The 19,305-nt window shown below is 42.8% G+C and overlaps 2 protein-coding genes across 6 annotated transcripts in view; one reads left to right on the top strand and one right to left on the bottom strand.

Moving 5' to 3' along the window:
• Positions 1-1,104: 1,104 nt before the first annotated feature.
• Positions 1,105-14,335, bottom strand: slc16a3 (solute carrier family 16 member 3). Of its 3 annotated transcripts, none has more exons than XM_034557875.1 (7): positions 14,236-14,294; positions 10,512-10,632; positions 8,189-8,453; positions 7,967-8,110; positions 4,209-4,807; positions 3,805-3,985; positions 1,105-1,567 (listed from the first exon to the last, which is right to left on the bottom strand). In XM_034557875.1, the coding sequence occupies exons 3-7, from the start codon at positions 8,409-8,411 to the stop codon at positions 1,242-1,244; spliced, it is 1,473 nt and encodes a 490-aa protein (XP_034413766.1). In that variant the 5' UTR covers positions 8,412-8,453; positions 10,512-10,632; positions 14,236-14,294; the 3' UTR covers positions 1,105-1,241. The 3 variants fall into 3 exon arrangements, with proteins under 3 accessions (XP_034413766.1, XP_034413768.1, XP_034413767.1); XM_034557877.1 differs by having other exon boundaries at positions 10,569-10,632; positions 14,236-14,293; XM_034557876.1 differs by lacking the exon at positions 10,512-10,632 and having other exon boundaries at positions 14,236-14,335.
• Positions 14,336-14,420: 85 nt separating this feature from the next.
• The window catches only part of ccdc57 (coiled-coil domain containing 57), a 41,328-nt gene continuing 36,443 nt past the window's right edge, over positions 14,421-19,305 (top strand). For 2 of the 3 annotated variants that reach the window (XM_034558300.1, XM_034558299.1), the window contains exons 1-2: positions 14,421-14,524; positions 14,844-15,007. In XM_034558300.1, coding sequence (XP_034414191.1) covers positions 14,862-15,007 — 146 coding nt within the window. In that variant the 5' untranslated portion in view covers positions 14,421-14,524; positions 14,844-14,861. Of the gene's footprint in view, positions 14,525-14,843; positions 15,008-16,015; positions 16,172-19,305 lie in introns of those variants that run through there. The other variant, XM_034558301.1, reaches the window with a different exon arrangement.

Here is a 19,305-nt window from a genome sequence, read left to right as displayed (position 1 = left end):
AGGGTGACCTTCATCAGAGGGGATGTACATTAAATCAGCTGAGTATACCACACCGAGACAACACGTGTGTTCTAATACAGACCAAAGTATCAGGCAGCAACGGGACGACATCTCAAAGCAGTCGGACAACAAACGATGAAACAAAGACTTTGAAGCTGCAGTGTGACATCCAGATGCCCCGAATAATTTCCCTCTACAGCCAGTGTTTGGTTTGTCCGTTCTTATGCCGAGAGATCCCCCAACCACTACAGACTGGTCCTTGAAATAGTTTATTCTTAGAACCACCTTTTTCAATGTCCGTTATCATCCAGAAATACCCCATTTGGTGACTAACGCTGTGAGGTGTGGCTGAAAGCTTGAGAGAAGGCCAGTAGTGGGAGCCAGTAGAGCCTAAGTCTTCATCACTGTGACTGTTATAAATCATTCAGTTAATAGTGGCATAGTCCTGAATGGAGTCAACATGATCCATCTGTGGAAAACAGTGCTGAGAAAAGGAACACAAAACTGTAAGTGACTATATGACTCATTCCTCAAAGCTTCTCAAGTTTTCTTTTTTTTTAACCTGAAATGTTCTATTTGTTTGTTCGTTTGCTCTTTGTCTTTCTATTTAATTTTGTTTTGTATGTCTATGCCTTATGTAAAGAGTATTTGTGTGTTTTGAAAAGCGCTATATACATTCAATGTATTATTATTATAATGAAAACAGAATCAATCTGTAAAAGAATATGGAAATAAGGTCCAGATACAGTCTCCCAGACTGGCTTCAATAAATATATATATATATATATATATATATATATATATATCTCACTTGCCGAAATGTGAAAATATATAGATTATTAAATAAAAGCATGAATAAATGTGGAAATAGAAAGAAATACAAAGAGAAATATATAGAATAATAAGTTTAAAATGTGGAAATATGAAGTGATAAATGAAATAATATATCTGGAAATACTATTGTATAAATAAACAATTCTTATTTATGTATTCATTTATTTCTGAGTATATTATTTATTTATACATTAGTACTATTTTTTGTCTGCATATTTTAATTCATTTATGTATCCCTTTTTAAAATAAACCAATACATGTGAAAATAAATGAAAGTGCTTATAATGATTTAATATTTTGACATGTCTTTATATTTCCACATATATTCTGAATATATTTCTCCTTATACTTCTACTTATTTATTCTTTTAATTATTCATCCCCCAGTCATCCCTCGTCTTGTTCTTCTTAGCGATGTGTTGTCTCTCCTCCGTTCTCCCCCATCTCCTTCACCATCATCACCTCCTCCCCAGTGATCAGAGCACTGTATTTTCCCTTCTCCTTTTCCACCAGCTCCTCTACATCTTCATGATCTTCCTCGCCCTCCACCCCACAGTTCAATCCCTCCTTCTCTGCAGCAGTGACCGCCATCTCCATCTTCGCCTCTGGGTCCTCCTTTCTTCCGCGGAGGCAGATGAAGTTACCCAGGGCGATGACGATGGCGGACAGCGTGACCTCGCAGCCCGCCAACAGGAAGACGTGCATGTACTGATGGGTGGCATCCAAGAGGCGACCTGGTGGAGAGAACGAGGCTATCACCGTGAGTTCTGGTTCGTGGTCTCTGGTTCCCAACGAGCTGGACTCGTGAAGTGAACTACATACTACACGAAAAATATAATATAATAAGGCTGAGAAGAAACACCAAACGTCTTCTGGCTCGAAAGCTACTGGAAGCTTCGGTCTGAGTCTTTGTCTTGGGCTACGGTTTAAGAGCTGGCTCGTTTTAGTTGCTAACTCAGCAGATAAGATTTGGACCACTTATTATGGGACGTGTTCATTTAGATTATTTCACATCAGGTGAAACTATTTAAATAACCAAAAATATATAAATGTGATTTCCATAACAAACACATGAATTGTATATTTTTGGCGTGCCTGGTTACTTTACTTCGCCAACCCGTCGAGGTAGATCTCGGAGACGTTCCCTGTCGCTCTCCAAAATAAAATGAAAATAAATTCAGAAACGCATTGTTCCTCATTCTCGAACATTTTCTGAAGTGTCTTCTGAAATGTTTTCTTACGGACTTCAGAAAATCAACGTCAGAAAAGATCTCTGATCGCCTGACTCATGAACGCCTGTGTGTTCTTACACAGCGGAAGTGTTCTCAGCTGCGGTCCCCCGAACGAGGGGAACGTAGTCCGCCGTGGTGCTACAGGTGCAGGGGGACATGCAGAAATACCTTTATTGAGAACTTCACATATTACACAAGTTACAGAGCACACGGACATAAAACTAAGTCATTAATAAATACATGTTGAAGTGCCTGTACCTTCGCGTAAATGTTTACTGTACGGCATTAACAGGTTACGCCTGCGCATGCGTGACGGCCAAGATTCTTGGCGACTCGCCAGGTCCTACCTCGGTGAGATCGGCTTTTCTGCTGTTGACCTTCAAAACAAAAGCTCAACATTGAGCATGAATTGAGAGTGGCCGTATCAAGCCTCCAACCCCGTTTTAAAAAGATTTGTAGTGGAACCACTAATGCTGATAAAACATGATGGCTCACAGATATCTGTACTAATTTTGTTTTGCACGGATTGCACAATATTGTTGTTTTTAGATTCAGTGTAAAACTCAGTAAAACTCTTTATTGCCAAATATTTGAACTTGTTTTGTTTAGTTTTTCACAGGTTGCACTTTATTGTTATTGCATAGATAGTTTACATTGTTCTAACAAAGCAAATTATTTTGTTTCTTGTCAGATGGAGCAATCTGGTTTATTTGAAAGTAATTGCAATTTTATTTATTCTATTTCTTGAAAAAGCAACGATGCAGGAGTCACAAGTAGTGATTTAAATAAAATTATTTTTGTTGGGGCGGTGGGGCATGAACATTTTTCTTCCTCCGAAGTGGGGCGTGACAGAACAAGTTTGAGAATCACTGTTATAAGGGCTCAGACTGGCTGGCTGTGCTTATGAGCCCAACTACAAGCTCACAGTCAGTGTTCAGTCACAGCCATCACACTGACTGGAGTCACATGACTTCTGATGGCATTGTGATGGGACACAGAGCTGAACTGAACTTACATTAGTTGCACTGACTGAGAATGTTGTCAGTGTTTGTGTTGTAACTTCAGTTGATAAATACAACATTACTATTGGTAGTTTATCCAGCCTGCTCATTTTAAATGTATTTTTTCTTCATATTGTGTGCGGTTAACAAACAATTTACTTTTTATGTTGCACTGAAATTAAGTCATTTAGTGTGTTCTTGGTCACATCAATTTGAAAGCTGGACCAAAGTGTTTGATTTAATTCAATTACAATGAGGCCAAATAAAAAGCCTCAAGTTGTAAGTACAGTCTGGACAGTGTTTTTCTCTCAACGCCTCAATAGGTAGATCTTGCCTGTCACCAAGGCAGAGGTCAGGGATCTTGGGCTTAAAAAGGTTGGTGACCACTGACTTAAAGGGACCAAGTTGACTTGGGTTCAGACTGTGACTCTGAACCACAGCTTCCTCTGTTCTAATCCAGCTGCATCTAGCTCTCCATTGGAAAAAAAGCATCTTCTTGCAAATCGCAACATGGTTCCGACGATCGTCTGAGAAGAGTTCAAAGTGTAACTTCAGCTCCAAAACACCCCAGCTTTGGTGTTTTTTTTAACACATAACCTTTAAATGTGCACTAAGGCTTCCCATACAAACAGCTGCATATTCTTTGCTCAACACTGTAAATCTAAAACGTTTGAGTCTGAAGATAACATGGTTTATGATTTGACGCTCGATCAGTAAATTGAACACTCATGCTCTGACCTGCTCCAGGAGGTCCCAGCAGTACAGCAATGGCTTCCATCAGCAGAACCAGGCCGAGGGCGCTGGAGAACCTCTCCGTTCCTACGATGGTCATGAGGACCTCGAACTGCAGCGCCCCCACCATGCCATAGGACATACCAAAGAAGATACAGAAGACCACCAGACCCGTATAGTCCTTTGCCTGCACGGAGAGGAACAGAAGATCTCTGAGCATTGGTCTATAGAGGACACACAGGTGATGGAGCTACAGGCATACAGGGACCTGCCCTAACTACACCATCAGTCTGATCTCCAGTATGCACTTTCAATGTCAGGGAACTGACCAGGAAAACAAAATTAGCTAATTATCGTAAACGTTAGATAACCAAATCAGTTCCATCTATCTGTGTGTGCTGCACTGTTACCTGAGACCCTATGATGTCGGTGATCCCGTTGAAGATCATAGCGAAGCTGAACAGGTAGACGCTTCGGGGCCGCACCCACTTCAAGCCCGCTATGAGCCCCGACACGGGCCGAGCAAACATGTCAACGAAGCCCAAGATAGTGAGAAGCAGTGCAGAGGTTGTGTCCTCGTAGCCCAATCCTTTGGCATAGCTGACTACGAACACAGGGGGCACGAACAAGCCCAGCACCATGATGGACGCTGCTATGGTGTAGATGAGGAAGCCCCTCTCCTTGAACACACTGAAGTCCAACAGTTTCTTCTTTGGCAGGGGCTTCTTCTCCTCTGCAGCTGTGGGAGGGCATTCCTCCAGTTTCTTAGGGGGCAACAGGGGCCTCATGAGGGCCCCGCAGGCACAGCAGTTGAGGAGTATGCCTCCCAGGATGAGGAACCCCCCCCTCCAACCATACTTGTACTGGAGGAACTGTCCCAGTGGGGAGAGACAGCACAGCGCCACAGGGCTGCCCGCCGCTGCCAAACCATTGGCGAGAGGGCGTTTCTCACTGAAGTAGCGATTCAGCATTATCAGGGACGGCTGGAAGTTTAACGCCAGACCCAGACCTGAGGAGAGGCAGACCTTCAGCGTTACTCGTTATTACCACTGCGACCAAGACGCGCCAGCATCAGTCTACACGTGGGGTCCAATGCTGTGAAGAAAACAGAGGGGGGGAGTGGGGGGGAGCACAGAAAATCTGAAAAGAATTAAGTCTTTGTTGTTGTTTTTTATTAAGTCAGACTTACTTTTCATTCCTTGTATTGTCTCATGATTATTTGGGACTTTTATGTACAAACTATATTGTATAAATATAGTTTGTAATACTCCATTTCATTCCATCCCAAAAAAGTATGGTTCAATAAAGTCTTTGGTTCAATAGGGGAAAGTAGCAGCATATCTAGGTGCTCGACCAGGGCAAACCTGATTCAGCCCTAACTATAAGCACTATCAAACAGGAAAGTCTTAAGTCTATTCTTAAATGAGGTGACTATGTCTGCCTCCCGGACTGAAAGTGGAAGCTGGTTCCATAAAAGAGGAGCTTGATAACTGAAGGCTCTGGCTCCCATCCTAATTTTTTGGACTCTAGGAACCACGAGTAGCCCCGCATTTAGTGAGCGCAGCTCTCTAGTGGGGCAATGTGGTACTACAAGCTCCTTAAGATATGATGATATGATCACCAATCAAGGCTTTGTAGGTGAGGAGAAGAATGTTAAAAGTGATTCTTGATTTTACAGGGAGCCAGTGCAGAGCAGCTAATACAGGAGTAATGTGATCTCTTTTCTTAGTTTTTGTGAGTACACGAGCTGCAGCATTCTGGTTTAACTGTAGGGACTTAAGAGACCTATTAGAGCAGCCTGATAATAAGGAGTTGCAGTAATCTAGTCTAGAAGTAACAAACGCGTCAACCAGCTTTTCTGCATCTTTTTGAGACAAGTTGTGCTTGAATTTTGAAATGTTACGTAGATGAAAAAAGGCAGTCTTTGAGATTTGCTTCACATGGGAATTAAAGGACAAGTCCCGGTCAAAGATAACACCAAGGGCAATGCCATCCAGGGCAATGCCACCTACAGAAACCACATCACCAAATAATTGATCTCTGAGGTGTTCAGGGCAGAGTAAAATAACTTCAGTTTTGTCTGAGTTTAACATCAGGAAGTTGCAAGCCATCCATGTTTTTATGTCTTTAAGACATGCTTGAATTTTAGCGAGCTGGTTGGTCTCCTCTGGTTTGATCGATAGATATAATTGAGTATCATCTGCATAGCAATGAAAGTTTATGGAGTGTTACCTGATAATGTTGCCCAAAGGAAGCATATATAAGGTAAATAAAATTGGTCCAAGCACAGAACCTTGTGGAACTCCGTGATTAACGTTGGTGGTCATTGAGGCTTCATCATTTACAAATACCCCAAAAAGAAATGTTATCTGATAAATAGGATTTAAACTTAGTGCGGTACCTGAAATGCCTGATCCAATCTCTGTATTAGGATGTCATGATTGTTGGTGTCGAACGCGGCACTAAGGTCTAACAAAACAAGTACAGAGATGAGTCCTTTATCTGATGGAATTAGGAGGTCATTTGTAATTTTCACCAGTGCTGTCTCTGCGCTGAGGTGTTTTCTAAATCCTGACTAAAACTCCTCAAATAAACTATTCTGATGTAGAAAGTCACACAACTGATTTGCGACTACTCAAGGATCTTAGAGAGGAAGGGAAGGTTAGAGATTGTTCTGTAGTTAGCCAACACCTCTGGATTAAGAGTGGGCTTTTTTGGGAGAGGTTTAATTACAGCTACTTTGAAGGAATGTGGTACATGGCCTGTTGGCAAAGACACATTATCAATATCCAACAGAGAGGTGCCAATTAAAGGCAACACATCTTTAAGCAGCCTCGTTGGGATGGGGTCCAAGAGACAGGTAGACACCTGTAGATACCGTTGAGGACAATTGGTCTAGGTTAATGGGAGAAAAGCCATCCAAATATACACCCGTTTCCAAGGCCACTCCTCTTGAGGACAGATCAGCACTGGTTGAGGGTAGGAGATTATCAATCTTACCTCTAATAGTTACACTCTTTTCATTGAAGAAGTTTATGAAGTCATTACTACTGAGGTCTATTGGAATACACGGCTCCACAGAGCTGTGACTCTCTATCAGCCTGCTACAGTGCTAAAGAGAAACCTGGGGTTGTTCTTATTTTTCTCTATTACTGTCAAACAGCTTCATCCACCAGGCTGTCAGGAAGCTGAACTCTCTCCCCACTCTCCCACTCCTAAAGTAGACTCATATGTCAAATGCTGCTTTATATATTGTTTACATGTTCTTTGTTGTTGTTGTTAACTGTTTGCACTTTATTACTTTTATTTATTATTATTATTACTACAATCACTTTATGTTGGACAGGAGAGAAACATACTTTCAGATCTTCTGTATGTTTGCAGAAATGGAAGAAGTGACAATAAAGCTAACTTTGAACTTTGATCATTATCAACATCAAATGAATATTAAAATCTCCTACAATAATAACCTTATCAGTTTTAAGGACTAAACTTGATAGAAACTCTGAAAATTCAGATACAAATTCAGAATATGGACCTGGTGGCGAGTACAGCATAACAAATAGGATTTGCTGTAATGTTTTCCAGGTTGGATGTGAAAGACTAAGAACAAGGCTTTCAAATGAGTTGTAGGTTAATTTAGGTTTAGGATTCATTAATAGGCTTGAGTCAAAGATGGCTGCTACTCCACCTCCTCGGCCGGTGCCTCGAGGAATATGAGTATTGATATGACTTGGAGGAGTTGATTCATTTAGGCTGACATATTCTTCATGACTCAGCCAGGTTTCAGTAAGACACAATAAATCAATGTGATTGTCTGATATTAAATAATTTACTAATACAGCTTTAGATGACATATCTAATATTTAGGAGTCCACATTTAATTATCCTGTTTTGTTGCACTAATGTTGTTAACCTGTATGATGTTATTTTGGATGACTCCTCTTCTGGTTACTTTTGATTTAATTAATTTAGTGGCCTTGGGACATACACAGTCTCTATAGAGTTAAGGTTAAGGGTGGGTAAGATATCAATGTTCGTTGTGTGGACCAGCATGAATGGTTGGAGAGACGAACAAACTATTACGCCTTGCTAAATCAGTAGCGTGTTATTGTATTGAGTGCCAGCTGATCCTGGCTGCTGTGCTCTGTCCTTAGTGTGCTTGTACCTGTGATAACTCCGGTGCAGATGTAGATGTGAATGATGCTGGTGGCGAAGGAGGACAGAATCATCCCCAGCGAGGCAAAGAGCCCCCCGACCATCATCACCGGCCGGCAGCCGAACCTGTTCACCAGCACGCTGCACACAGGGCCTGAGGACGCACAATCAGTCAGTCAGCGTGCACGCGTATAGTACGGTACGTGCACAGCGTGTCGCTGTCCTGCCCTACCAGTCCCGTACAGCATGGCGAGCAGGATTGAGGAGATCCAGGCCGTGTCGCTGTAGCCTACGTCGAACTCTTGGATCAGCTCCTTGAAGAAGACGCTGATGGCCTTGGGGAAGGCGTAGGAGAAGCCGGTGATGACGAAGCCGCCGGCCAACACCGCCCAGCCCCAGCCGCCATCCGGTGCCTTCACCCCGGGAGGTCCGTCGTCCACCACTGCTCCTCCCATGATGCTCTCTGACTGCTATGTCGAGCTGTGTGACTTTAAACACTGTAGTAAAAAACACACAGACCTATCCTTTAACTTCTGCTGTCACTCATGTGACTTTCATACTTTCGTGTGTCCTCAGTGTGTGTGTGTATGTGTGTGTGTGTGTGTTTTCTGTGTGAGTGTTTTCTGTGTGTGTGTGAGTATGAGCATGAGAGTGAGTGAGTGAGTGAGTGAGTGAGTGGGTGTGTGTGTGTGTACTGTTCATGCAGCTGCTGATGTGAGAGCCACTTACTGTACACAACCCACAAATCAAATGTATTTCTTCATTTAAAACACAAGCTGAGCAAATTGCTTTAATACACCAGAATAAACAGAGACATGCATGAACGCGGGCAAGACAGGATCGATGAGGAGCCCAATGCAACAAATAATACACAACCATTCAGAAGTCACAACCATTCAGGAGTCACGCATTAATCAACCTCAAGTGGTTTGATTTAGAGAGTGTTGTCTTATTTACAGTGTGAGCATTTCTTTTTAAAAGGTTGTGTGTTGTGGTCAGTGCAGTGAACGGTGTAAATATGAGCATGTGGCATGTTAACACACACACACACATTCACGCACATACTCACATGCACACACACACTCACACAGCCCGTTATCTCTGCTGCTCCCCCTCACTTGTCTCTCATACGTTGTGCTCTGACAAGTGTGTTCAAAATACATACCATCATCAGGTTAGTATATTTTTTTAATGAAAATGAGAGTAAAGGTGTAAACATTATCCTTCACTTTAATATCGCAAATCATACCGCAATTGCGATATCAGTCAAAGTAATCGCAAATTACATCTTTTTTCACAGATAAAATCTGAGAGATGCTGGACAGTTCTTAGATTAACATTTATTTGTACAAATAACACTTGAAATGATGAATGCACTTGCCAAGGTAGTACAAAATGTATTCAAGTTCTTCATTTTTACCTCCATTAAATTTTTTCTTTTGAAAAAATGAACCAAAACACTAGCAATGAGGAAGATCTTGGTTATTCTAATGCCCTGCCACTAGATCCCTCAGAGCCCATCACACACATATCACTGTTCCAGATGTTCCTGCCTGTTTTCTTAGTTTTTGAGGCCTGAGTGTACCCCTACAGCAGGGACTCTCCAGAGAGCCCACGATACGATATTCTCACGGTACAATATCACGATTTTAAACCTTTTGCGATATGCAAGCATATTTATATTACCTTTTTTTCAACTGCAAATTATTCAGTTTGTCAACATCTGTTTTATCGAATAAGATAATGTTTTTACTCAGTTCATCTCATTTCGATCATTGCTATTGCAGAAAAATGGTTTGTCAGTCAAGCAGACAGACACTTCTTTGTTTGGAGCAACTTCCTGCTCAGCAACATCAAGTGGACTGGAAAAGCAATTGTGACCTAAAGATTGAATTTGTATTTGCATTATTAATAATTGATATAATAAAAGACCCACACCCCCATTAACCTGAGCAAATACAGTTCAAATTAAAAGGAGCAAGATCTGAGATTGGGAGCGTTTGGACTGCCTCTGCTTATTGCTAACGGTGCTAATGTTAAATGCAGCTCATTTAAAGCTTGTTTTACCCATATTATCTTTTATTGTGGAAAATGCAGATTTTCAAAACCCATTTTCTTGTAGTTCAGAACGAACAATTTTAAACCAGTTGTCCTGCTTCTGTCAGACACGTTTGACCTCTGACACATGGCGTTACCAGGCCCTTGTCTTTACCTGACATGTGGGAGGTTCACGCTAATCCCATTGTTTCCCCCTCCGCTGTGCAGCTATACTGCCAACCAATGTCCGTGTACCCCCCTCCCACACTTTATCTACACTTTCCATGACCCAGTGTGACCCATGCAGCATTCTGTCAGGAGACCCACGTATCAGCACTCATACTAAAATAAGACCATGACATTCCACCTGGCAAACAAACTGATATGCAGATGAAAGGCACTTGGTGATAGATTCCGCACTCTGCCATGAGATTAAACTGAATAATGTTTTGGGTTGTAACATTCTGATCTCTGTGAAATTGTCGAGTGGAGCTTTAACAGCTACAACGATACATTACCTTTTTGATCAGAAAATGATCTAAGTCTGCAAGGTTCTGTAGCAATTGCCACATCACCTTTTTCTCCATGTAAGGGCCCCCATTTGCCATGTGTAGACACCAAGAGACAGGACCCAAACACCTACAACGTTAGAAAGAAACTTTATTCTTCACTTAAATCGAGGAATAACACAAAACAACACACGCGATCACCAGGGATCTAACAGGACGAACTAACACTGGGGAATGAGACAAACAGCGTTTAAATACACAGGGAAGGTGCAGGTGATTGGACACAGGAGGAAACAATCAGGGACAGGGCAGACAATCACAGGGACAGGAGGTGCAGGGAAACAGAGGACACAAGAGACGGGGACTTCAAAATAAAACAGGAAACAAGACACAAAAACTCCAGATCCTGACACCATTAGTGCACAGCATCATGTCTTCTCTACTTGAAGAGCATCCAAGAAGACACTTCATCATGTTTGCTCCACTGGAAGAGCATCCAAGAAGACACTTCATCATGTTTGCTCCACTGGAAGAGCATCCAAGAAGACACTTCATCATGTTTGCTCCACTGGAAGAGCATCCAAGAAGACACTTCAACGTGTTTTTCTTTCCAAAAGAGCAGTGGTTCTCAACGTATTTTCAGTGATGTAACCAGTGTGAAATTATTTTCAGCAAAGTAACCCCTAACCAGCGCAAATAATTTTTGGTTAAACAAAAAAGTGGTAATACATTACGCTGTGCCATCGGTGTCTGATTTATTGAACTATAGAAACTGGAGATTGCATTGTTGCATTGAACTGAATGCTTTTGCACTTTCATTTGAGTGAGAACTTGTGCTTCATTTCATTGATGATCTTTGTCAGTCTTGGTGGCAGGGAGGCGACTTTGTGATCAAGCTCTTCTCCATGCACAGTATGTTTCTTTGCTTCGTTTTAATCACAGTCATTGCAGAGAAGGAGGCTTCACATAAATATGTGGAGGCAACAGGTAAAATGCTGGTGTCCTCGCCCTGCAGAGACATTCAGTTCCTTCAGTTTGCTGAATATATCTGCCAGACAGCACAGCTTTGGAAGCCAGTCTGTTCTGGAACAAGGTGGCATGAGGAGATATGTGCTCGATTTGAAAGACGTGTACTTCAGATCCTAATTCCAACAGCCGGTTGAGTATTCTCCCTCGAGAGCACACCTCTGTGTGCAGCAGTTGAGTGTGTTCACAGAGGCGGCGAAACAGGTGTGCATTGCGTGGCCTTGACTTCATGAAGTTGATGCTGTAGTTCAAAACGTCATGTAACAAAGGGCTCATTTTCTGAGTGAGTCCACTTCACGTCAGAGTTTTTAGGATAATTACTTTAAATACCCTACTTAATATACAATTAAGTTTATGAACTTACACTTGGCAACACGGTGGTGTAGTGGCTAGCACTGTCGCCTCACAGCAAGAGGGCCGCGGGTTCGATTCCCGGTCGGAGCGGTCCTTCTGTGTGGAGTTTGCATGTTCTCCCCGTGGCAGCGTGGGTTCTCTCCGGGCTCTCCGGCTTCCTCCCACAGTCCAAAGACATGCTGCAGGTTAATTGATCTCTAAATGTCCCATAGGTGTGAATGTGAGAGTGAATGGTTGTATGTCCCTACATGTGCCCTCGATGGACTGGCGGCCTGTCCAGGGTGTCCCCTGCCTTCGCCCTATGTCAGCTGGGATAGGCTCCAGCGCCCCCGCGACCCTAATGAGGATAAGCGGTATTGAAAATGGATGGATGGATGGAACTTACACTTGTGTTTTATTGATTATTTATTAAATATCTATTTTTTAAGGATTTTTGAATGGATGCTAATTTTAAATATATTTAAAAGAAATCTCACGTACCCCCTGGAGTGCCTTCACGTACCCCCAGGGGTACTTCTGGTACTCTAGTATCACAAAATTCCTTGAACTGTACAGTTAAAAACCAACCAATGGTAAATCTACAATATATATATATACAGTGCATCCGGAAAGTATTCACAGCGCTTCACTTTTTCCACATTTTTTTGCGCCATGTCTGGAGGAAACCAGGCACTGCTCATCACCTGGCCAATACCATCCCTACAGTGAAGCATGGTGGTGGCAGCATCATGCTGTGGGGATGCTTTTCAGCAGGAGGAACTGGGAGACTAGTCAGGATTGAGGGAAAGATGAATGCAGCAATGTACAGAGACATCCTGGATGAAAACATGCTCCAGAGCACTCTGGACCTCAGACTGGGGCGACGGTTCATCTTCCAACAGGACAACGACCCGAAGCACACAGCCAAGATAACAAAGGAGTGGCTTCGGGACAACTCTGTGAATGTCCTTGAGTGGCCCAGCCAGAGCCCTGACTTGAACCCCATTGAACATCTCTGGAGAGATCTGAAAGTGGCTGTGCACCGACACTCCCCATCCAACCTGATGGAACTTGAGAGGTTCTGCAAAGAAGAATGGGAGAAGCTGCCCAGAAATAGGTGTGCCAAGCTTGTGGAATCATACCCAAGAAGACTTGAGGCTGTAATTGCTGCCAAAGGTGCTTCAACAAAGTATTGAGCAAAGGCTGTGAATACTTATGTACATGTTATGTTTTCGTTCTTTATTTTTAATAAATTTGCAAAAAACTGTTTTCACTTTGTCATAATGAATTTAATCCATTTTGGAATAAGGCTGTAACATAACAAAATGTGGAAAAAGTGAAGCGCTGTGAATACTTTCTGGATGCACTGTAGTCTGTGTGGTTAATATTATCTTATTATTATACTAGTCGATGTGTCCTTGAGCAAGACACTTAACCCTGAATTGTTCCCTGTAGCTGTGTCTACAGTGTATGAATATAACATGATTGTAAGTCGCTTTGGATAAAAGCGTCAGCTAAATGACATGACATGTAATCGTAATATTATGGCCTCGGACATCGGTCCGGTATGCCAAGAAGTGGCAACATTCAAGTGTTTAACAACGTCGTTTATCACGTGGCTATAAGGTATTATCTGTCTCGGGCCACAGTCAGACATGAGACGTGGTCATGTTGAGAGCTCCTGACATCATCAGCATCCGCTATGCCGCCGAGCGCACGTAGGCAGTGCGCCTCCTCCCGCATCACTAAGGTTCCAGCCAACATCACGGACTTCACGAAGAAACTAGCCCGCTCTTAATAACAGCCACACTTTTCATGGTGTTGGTGTGTTGCCCTGTTAGTTAACATATACATATCTATTTGAAGGCACCATTCCGGTATTGTTTTGTGTTCTCTACTCTCAGCCACATAAGGTGGCACTGAGCGCCACCTTAAAAACAGAAAACACGAGCGCTTTAGAGCTGCATACACCTTTCCTCCAGCTGTGCTATGTCCGCTTTAAACACACGCCTTCTCTCACTTGTTGAGGCGGATTCGCTCTCATCTGCGGTGACATGCGACGGACGGACAGATGTGGATCGGGGTGCGCGCGGACAGACCCCGGTGGCCTATACGTGAGGACCGAGGCGTAGTTCTCAAAGTGCCTCCCAGCGGACCACATGACCATCAGGCGACCCCAGTAATAATAACATACTTTAATAACGCTCACTGTCCGGACATGTATTATAACACCAATGTATACACTAATATACTATATATCTGTACTCAGATCAGCTGGTATGCCTATAATAGACTGAAGAAGACCGTGGGGACAAACATAAACAACAACCACGGATTAAAAAGAGAAAAGTCATCATACGGTGACTGCCGTTACCTGCCGAGATGCTGCGTCCCTCATTCACACTCGCTTCTACAGGACCGCGTGAGCGCGCTTCCGTCGCTGGCTTTTTAATATGCGGCGGCGCGCGGGGAACCATCCGTCGCGTCGCTGTAGCCGGGGAACGATTTGACAGACGCACGGTTGCCATGGCAAACCCTCGCGTCCCGCAGGAACGAGCCACATTTCGGATGACAAAAACGGGAAACGGCTCTTCGTTTGACCGCTACGGGTGGTGTCGGCTGTGACGTATAGGGCCTCGTGAGCCCGGGCCGGGAGTCTGCAGGTACCAGTGTTATGGTTTTTGTTTTTTGGGTTGAAGTTATTATAAAGTTAAACCCCAAAGCGTTTGTTTTGTGTTTAGTCGTGTTCTGCTACTACTGTAGATACTTGTCATCATATCAGAGAGGGGGGTCCTCTGACTTAAATGTCAGCTTTATAAGAAGAGGTCTGGAATGAGGCACCTGTGAAAGTATGCTTTATGAATCATGGATGTAAACGTCCCCATGGTGCGACAGAAACAATGTTGCTCCAGGAAACAACGTCACTACTAACATGAGTGCTACGTGCTGCAACGCATGACGACCTAAACTGTTGCCCCCTAGGTGTATCCCAGTTCCACCATGCAGTCAGACCGGGACAGTGGACTGGGAGAACTGGAGGCCCAGCTGGCCAGTAAAGAGAGGGAGTGGAAGGAGCTGCTGGCTGCAAGGGATCACCAGCTGGAGACTTCCCTCAATAAGGCCCAGCAGGAGAGCTTCTTCCTCAGGTACCTGCTCTCACCCCCTCACATCAGCACCACAGTAAATGTGACCTCAGCTGTTAGCTGGAAATATTCCTTTATAAAGTAGGATTTGCCCGTGGAGCCATAGGAACAATACATTCGTTTTGGTTTGTTGTCGGGGTTACAACACAATTATTTTCACTTTCACTTAATCTGTTGATTATTTATTTGTTTGCATCTTTTAGTATGTAAAATATGTCAAGAGAAATTGTCCTCCACAATTTTGCAGAGCCCTAAGAGGACGTCTTAAATTCATGTTAGGGGCTGATAGTTTCATGTTCCCCTGTCCTTCCTGAGAAACTTTTGTTTAACTGATATTTCCTGTAACCCTGACCAGAAAAAAATCTACAGTTTTGTTGTGAACTTCTGTCTCCACTGCACAGTGAATAAAAGTCAGCCACATAATTGGACACACATGACAACAGTTAGAACATTTGAACTCTTACAGCAAATAACAAAAGGAGCATGTTTCCTCACCTACCTGTAATGCTATCTATGCATGCAGATAAGCTTTTCGTCACATGTTTTGAATTGTGGTTTTGAAAACTGGAGGGCAACCTATGAGAAAATTACCGTAAATTCCGGTATATAAACAGCTACTTTTTTTCACATGCTTTGAGACTGCGGATTTAACAACGATGCGGCTGACCAATGAAATTACCGAAGAGGTCACAGTGGACCAATGAAACTGTTTCGGCAAACTACCGGTAACTCATAGGGCATGCAAAGTCAATGCACAGACGAATGGTAGCCTATTTCTCCGGGCGGCGCGATAGACGCGTTGCGAAAGTTTTCGCCAGAGTTGAAATATTTAAACTTTGGCAAAACTTCCGCAACTCGCGAGCCAATCAGCGTTGAGATGCTCCGCCCGCCTGGCTGCTGCTGCTCTGGTAGCGCTGGAAGCGGAAGTTATCGAGACGGAGTCGGTGAAATTCACCGAGCTGTGTGAGCCCACGGGTGATGTTATGAACCCAAACACAAGGGCGTTAGATGTTCCGACGTTTATGGGATGTCCACAACAAGTATAAAGCAGAATTAAAGCTGCAAGCAGCGATGTGCGGGTCCTCGTTCCTCCTCTTCCTCCTCGCACGTCGTCGGGGGTACTGGCTGGATGCCGGCTCAAGCGGCCCGGGAATGTCTGCGACCGTCGTGAGTTAGCCGTTTTTTCCTGCATGGAGCGATGCTGGACATTATACTCCACCACTTGCTGTATCCACTGTATGGCCCGAATAACATGCATCAACATAATACATTTGAAGGGGATCTGATGAATTCCCTTCATCAGGAGTTCAGTAACGTATAGTGGCATGAAATACACAATAATTAATGGAAAAATCACACAAACTGACTTCCGGTACCGTTTAGAGCATAGGTCACTAACTGGCGGGACCCGGACCGCCAGCCAAAACAGAAGGTTATGATTTAAAACCTGACAGGGCGCTTTTATTTTTAACAGGCGACGCGGCGCAACTTTTGCTGTCTTTGCGGTAGTGGTTTAGTGGATGAGGAAACGCACTGACCAATTAAATGCGAGTTAAGCCATCCCACGTGATACCACTGAGCCACTCAAATCTATGTATTCTCGGTGGTAAATATTACATCTCTCGACAGACAGCGCAGACAGATGAGAAAGTTAGAGGCAGGTTACACATGAAAAGACGGTAGAAAGAAAAAAAAAGATAGCGATACATGTAGAAAACAAAGGGAGAGAAACGGACGACTGCGCCGGAGAAAGTTGAGAAAAAGTCGAGTGAGACAGTAAAACTGAGCGAAACATAAAAAAGAAAAGTGGACAGCGAAAATAGAGCATTTAATCCGGAATGGACAGACTCATTTCTGTTCATACTTCCCACAGGGAGCACAAAACGAGTGTGTCTTATATGTTCAGAAACCGTGGCACTTATTAAAAGTGCCAATGTAAGACAAAACATAAAAGTTTTGAACAAACATACCCACTCAAATCTGAAGTGAGATCACAGAAAATAAGTGGTCTCACAGCCCAATATGAACAGTCCACCAGGATCCTGAGCCACACATTCACGGCCCAACAACGTGCTCATGAGTGTTCCCTCAGAGTTGCTTGGATTCTGGGTCAACACAAAGCCATTTACTGATGGAGGGCTTGTCAAAGAATGCATGAGTGTCGTCGCTGAAACACTACTTGACGGAAAACCAAAACAAGAGCTTTGTGATAAGATAAAGCAAATACCCATGTCAGCATCATCTGCCACAAAGAGAAGTGAGAAATTAACTCAGGACGTGCTAATCCAGCTAAATGAAGCCATGCAAAAGACACCATGTGTAGGCTTAGCTGTTTGATGAGTCCACTGACATCTGTGACAATACTCAGCTGTTAGTGTACGTCAGATTAGAAAGCATTCTGTGAAGACCTGTTAGGTGTCACTCCCCTTCAGACCAGTACAAGAGGAGAAGATATCCACCTGGCCATTAAGGGGATGTTAACGAAGAGAGGAATAGAGCCAAAACAAGTGGTTTCAATAGCCACAGATGGAGCCCCTGCTATGATAGGGAGAGAGAAAGGAGCTGTAGCAAGACTGAAAGAGGACAATCCAGAGATCAGTTTACCATTGCATCATTCATCAATCTGTCCTCTGTGCCTCCCTGTCAGATGAGCATGCTGAGGTGATGAATACAATGATGAAAATGATACATTTTCTTAGGGCATCCTCTTCCACTCAGCATCGCATGCTGAGGGAATTCCTCAGAGAAGTTGATGCCAATGCTGATGATCTTTTGCTGCACAATAATGTGAGATGGCTCAGCAAAGGGAGGGTCTTATCAAAAACAAAATATTGTTTGAGGCTCACCAATGAGCACCTCCACATGTGCATGAGAATGGCCCTGACTCCATTAAAGCCCAGGTTTAAAATCCTGGCAGGACAAGCTAGAGCTCAATTCTCCCACTGAGCGGGGGAATGGGATTTAAGAGTGATGCTCTAAAACTGTTCAATTGTTAAGATGTGTTGAGATTGTATCTGTAAAATTGGTTGAGACTGTGAAACAGAAATGGGGAAATTTATTTTATTTTATTTTTCTGAAGTTAAGCACTTTATTTGAACATGCACAATTTTTACTTTGTATTTATTTTAATTTAAAATGCAGCACTACTTTTATTTAGTTCACGAGAGAACATTATACATATCTGCAGTCACACATATGTCTATGTTACGTCATGATAAATATTGTTAAAAAGTGTTTTGATCGTACTGAACTCATTTGACAGGTATTGATTACATACAGATTTTGATACAACTACAAGGCTACTTAAATATATATCACACTAAATAGTTAGACATTATGATCTTTTGGACCTTTGCTTCAAGAAAACTTCTCTAACTGGACCTCTTTAAACTTTAGTTGAACACCCCTGGTTTAGAGCATGGTCCCAAGAGACTTTCGTTTCAGTTTACATGTTTTACATATGCCTACCAAGTTTCATAAATGTAGGTGAAACGTAGCGCTCAGGCTGCTTAAATTAATATTGGTAGGGGGCGCAATTGAGCCATATTGCCATTCTGAAGCATTAAAATCGTATCAGGTAATTACATCTTTGACTTTAAATGTGTGTTAAGTTAAGTTACGTTTCGAGCATGTTACATTGGTTAATTCGGTCACGGCGAAGGATCAAACTTCGCCGATGCTCCAACTCGCCGCCCTTCAACGAATTCATACAATCTTCACGGTGAAACATTATCAAGGTCTTGAGTCTATTCTGACACATTCTGAGAGGGATCTGATTAATCACTGAGGAGAAGGGTATAAAAGTAGAAAACATGTAACTTACTGTTGCCACTAGGTGGCGCTATGACTAGAATTCAAAATTATCATATGGATGTCTTCAGGGTCAGTATGTCATGACATATGAGAAATATGGAGCAGATTACATAATATATAGTGAATGGTGTTCTTTGCCCTACGTACATAGTTTTATATTTTTTAAATCCTTTGATACATTTTCACTACTAAGGTCTCAAGGTCACAATGCTCGACTGAATCGGGTTTAATCTCTAGGAGGAGTTTGCTGTTTTACAACTCACCGAAACGTGAAGAAAAGGCAAAACATTTGCCACTAGGTGGCGCTATGACTAGAATTCAAAATTAACATATGAATGTCTTCAGGGTCAGTATGTCATGACATATGAGAAATATGGAGCAGATTAGATAATGTATGGCCAAGTTATGGCGAATTACGTTTCTTTGAAATAGAACCCTACGCACATAGTTTTATATTTTTAAAATCCTTTTATAACTTTTTATTGCTA

Source organism: Cyclopterus lumpus, chromosome 19, assembly GCF_009769545.1.
Source record: "Cyclopterus lumpus isolate fCycLum1 chromosome 19, fCycLum1.pri, whole genome shotgun sequence".
NCBI classification, from domain to species: Eukaryota; Metazoa; Chordata; class Actinopteri; order Perciformes; family Cyclopteridae; genus Cyclopterus; species Cyclopterus lumpus.
The sequence above is the reverse complement of the archived record's forward strand: the minus strand, read 5'-3'. Positions and strand labels throughout refer to the sequence as shown.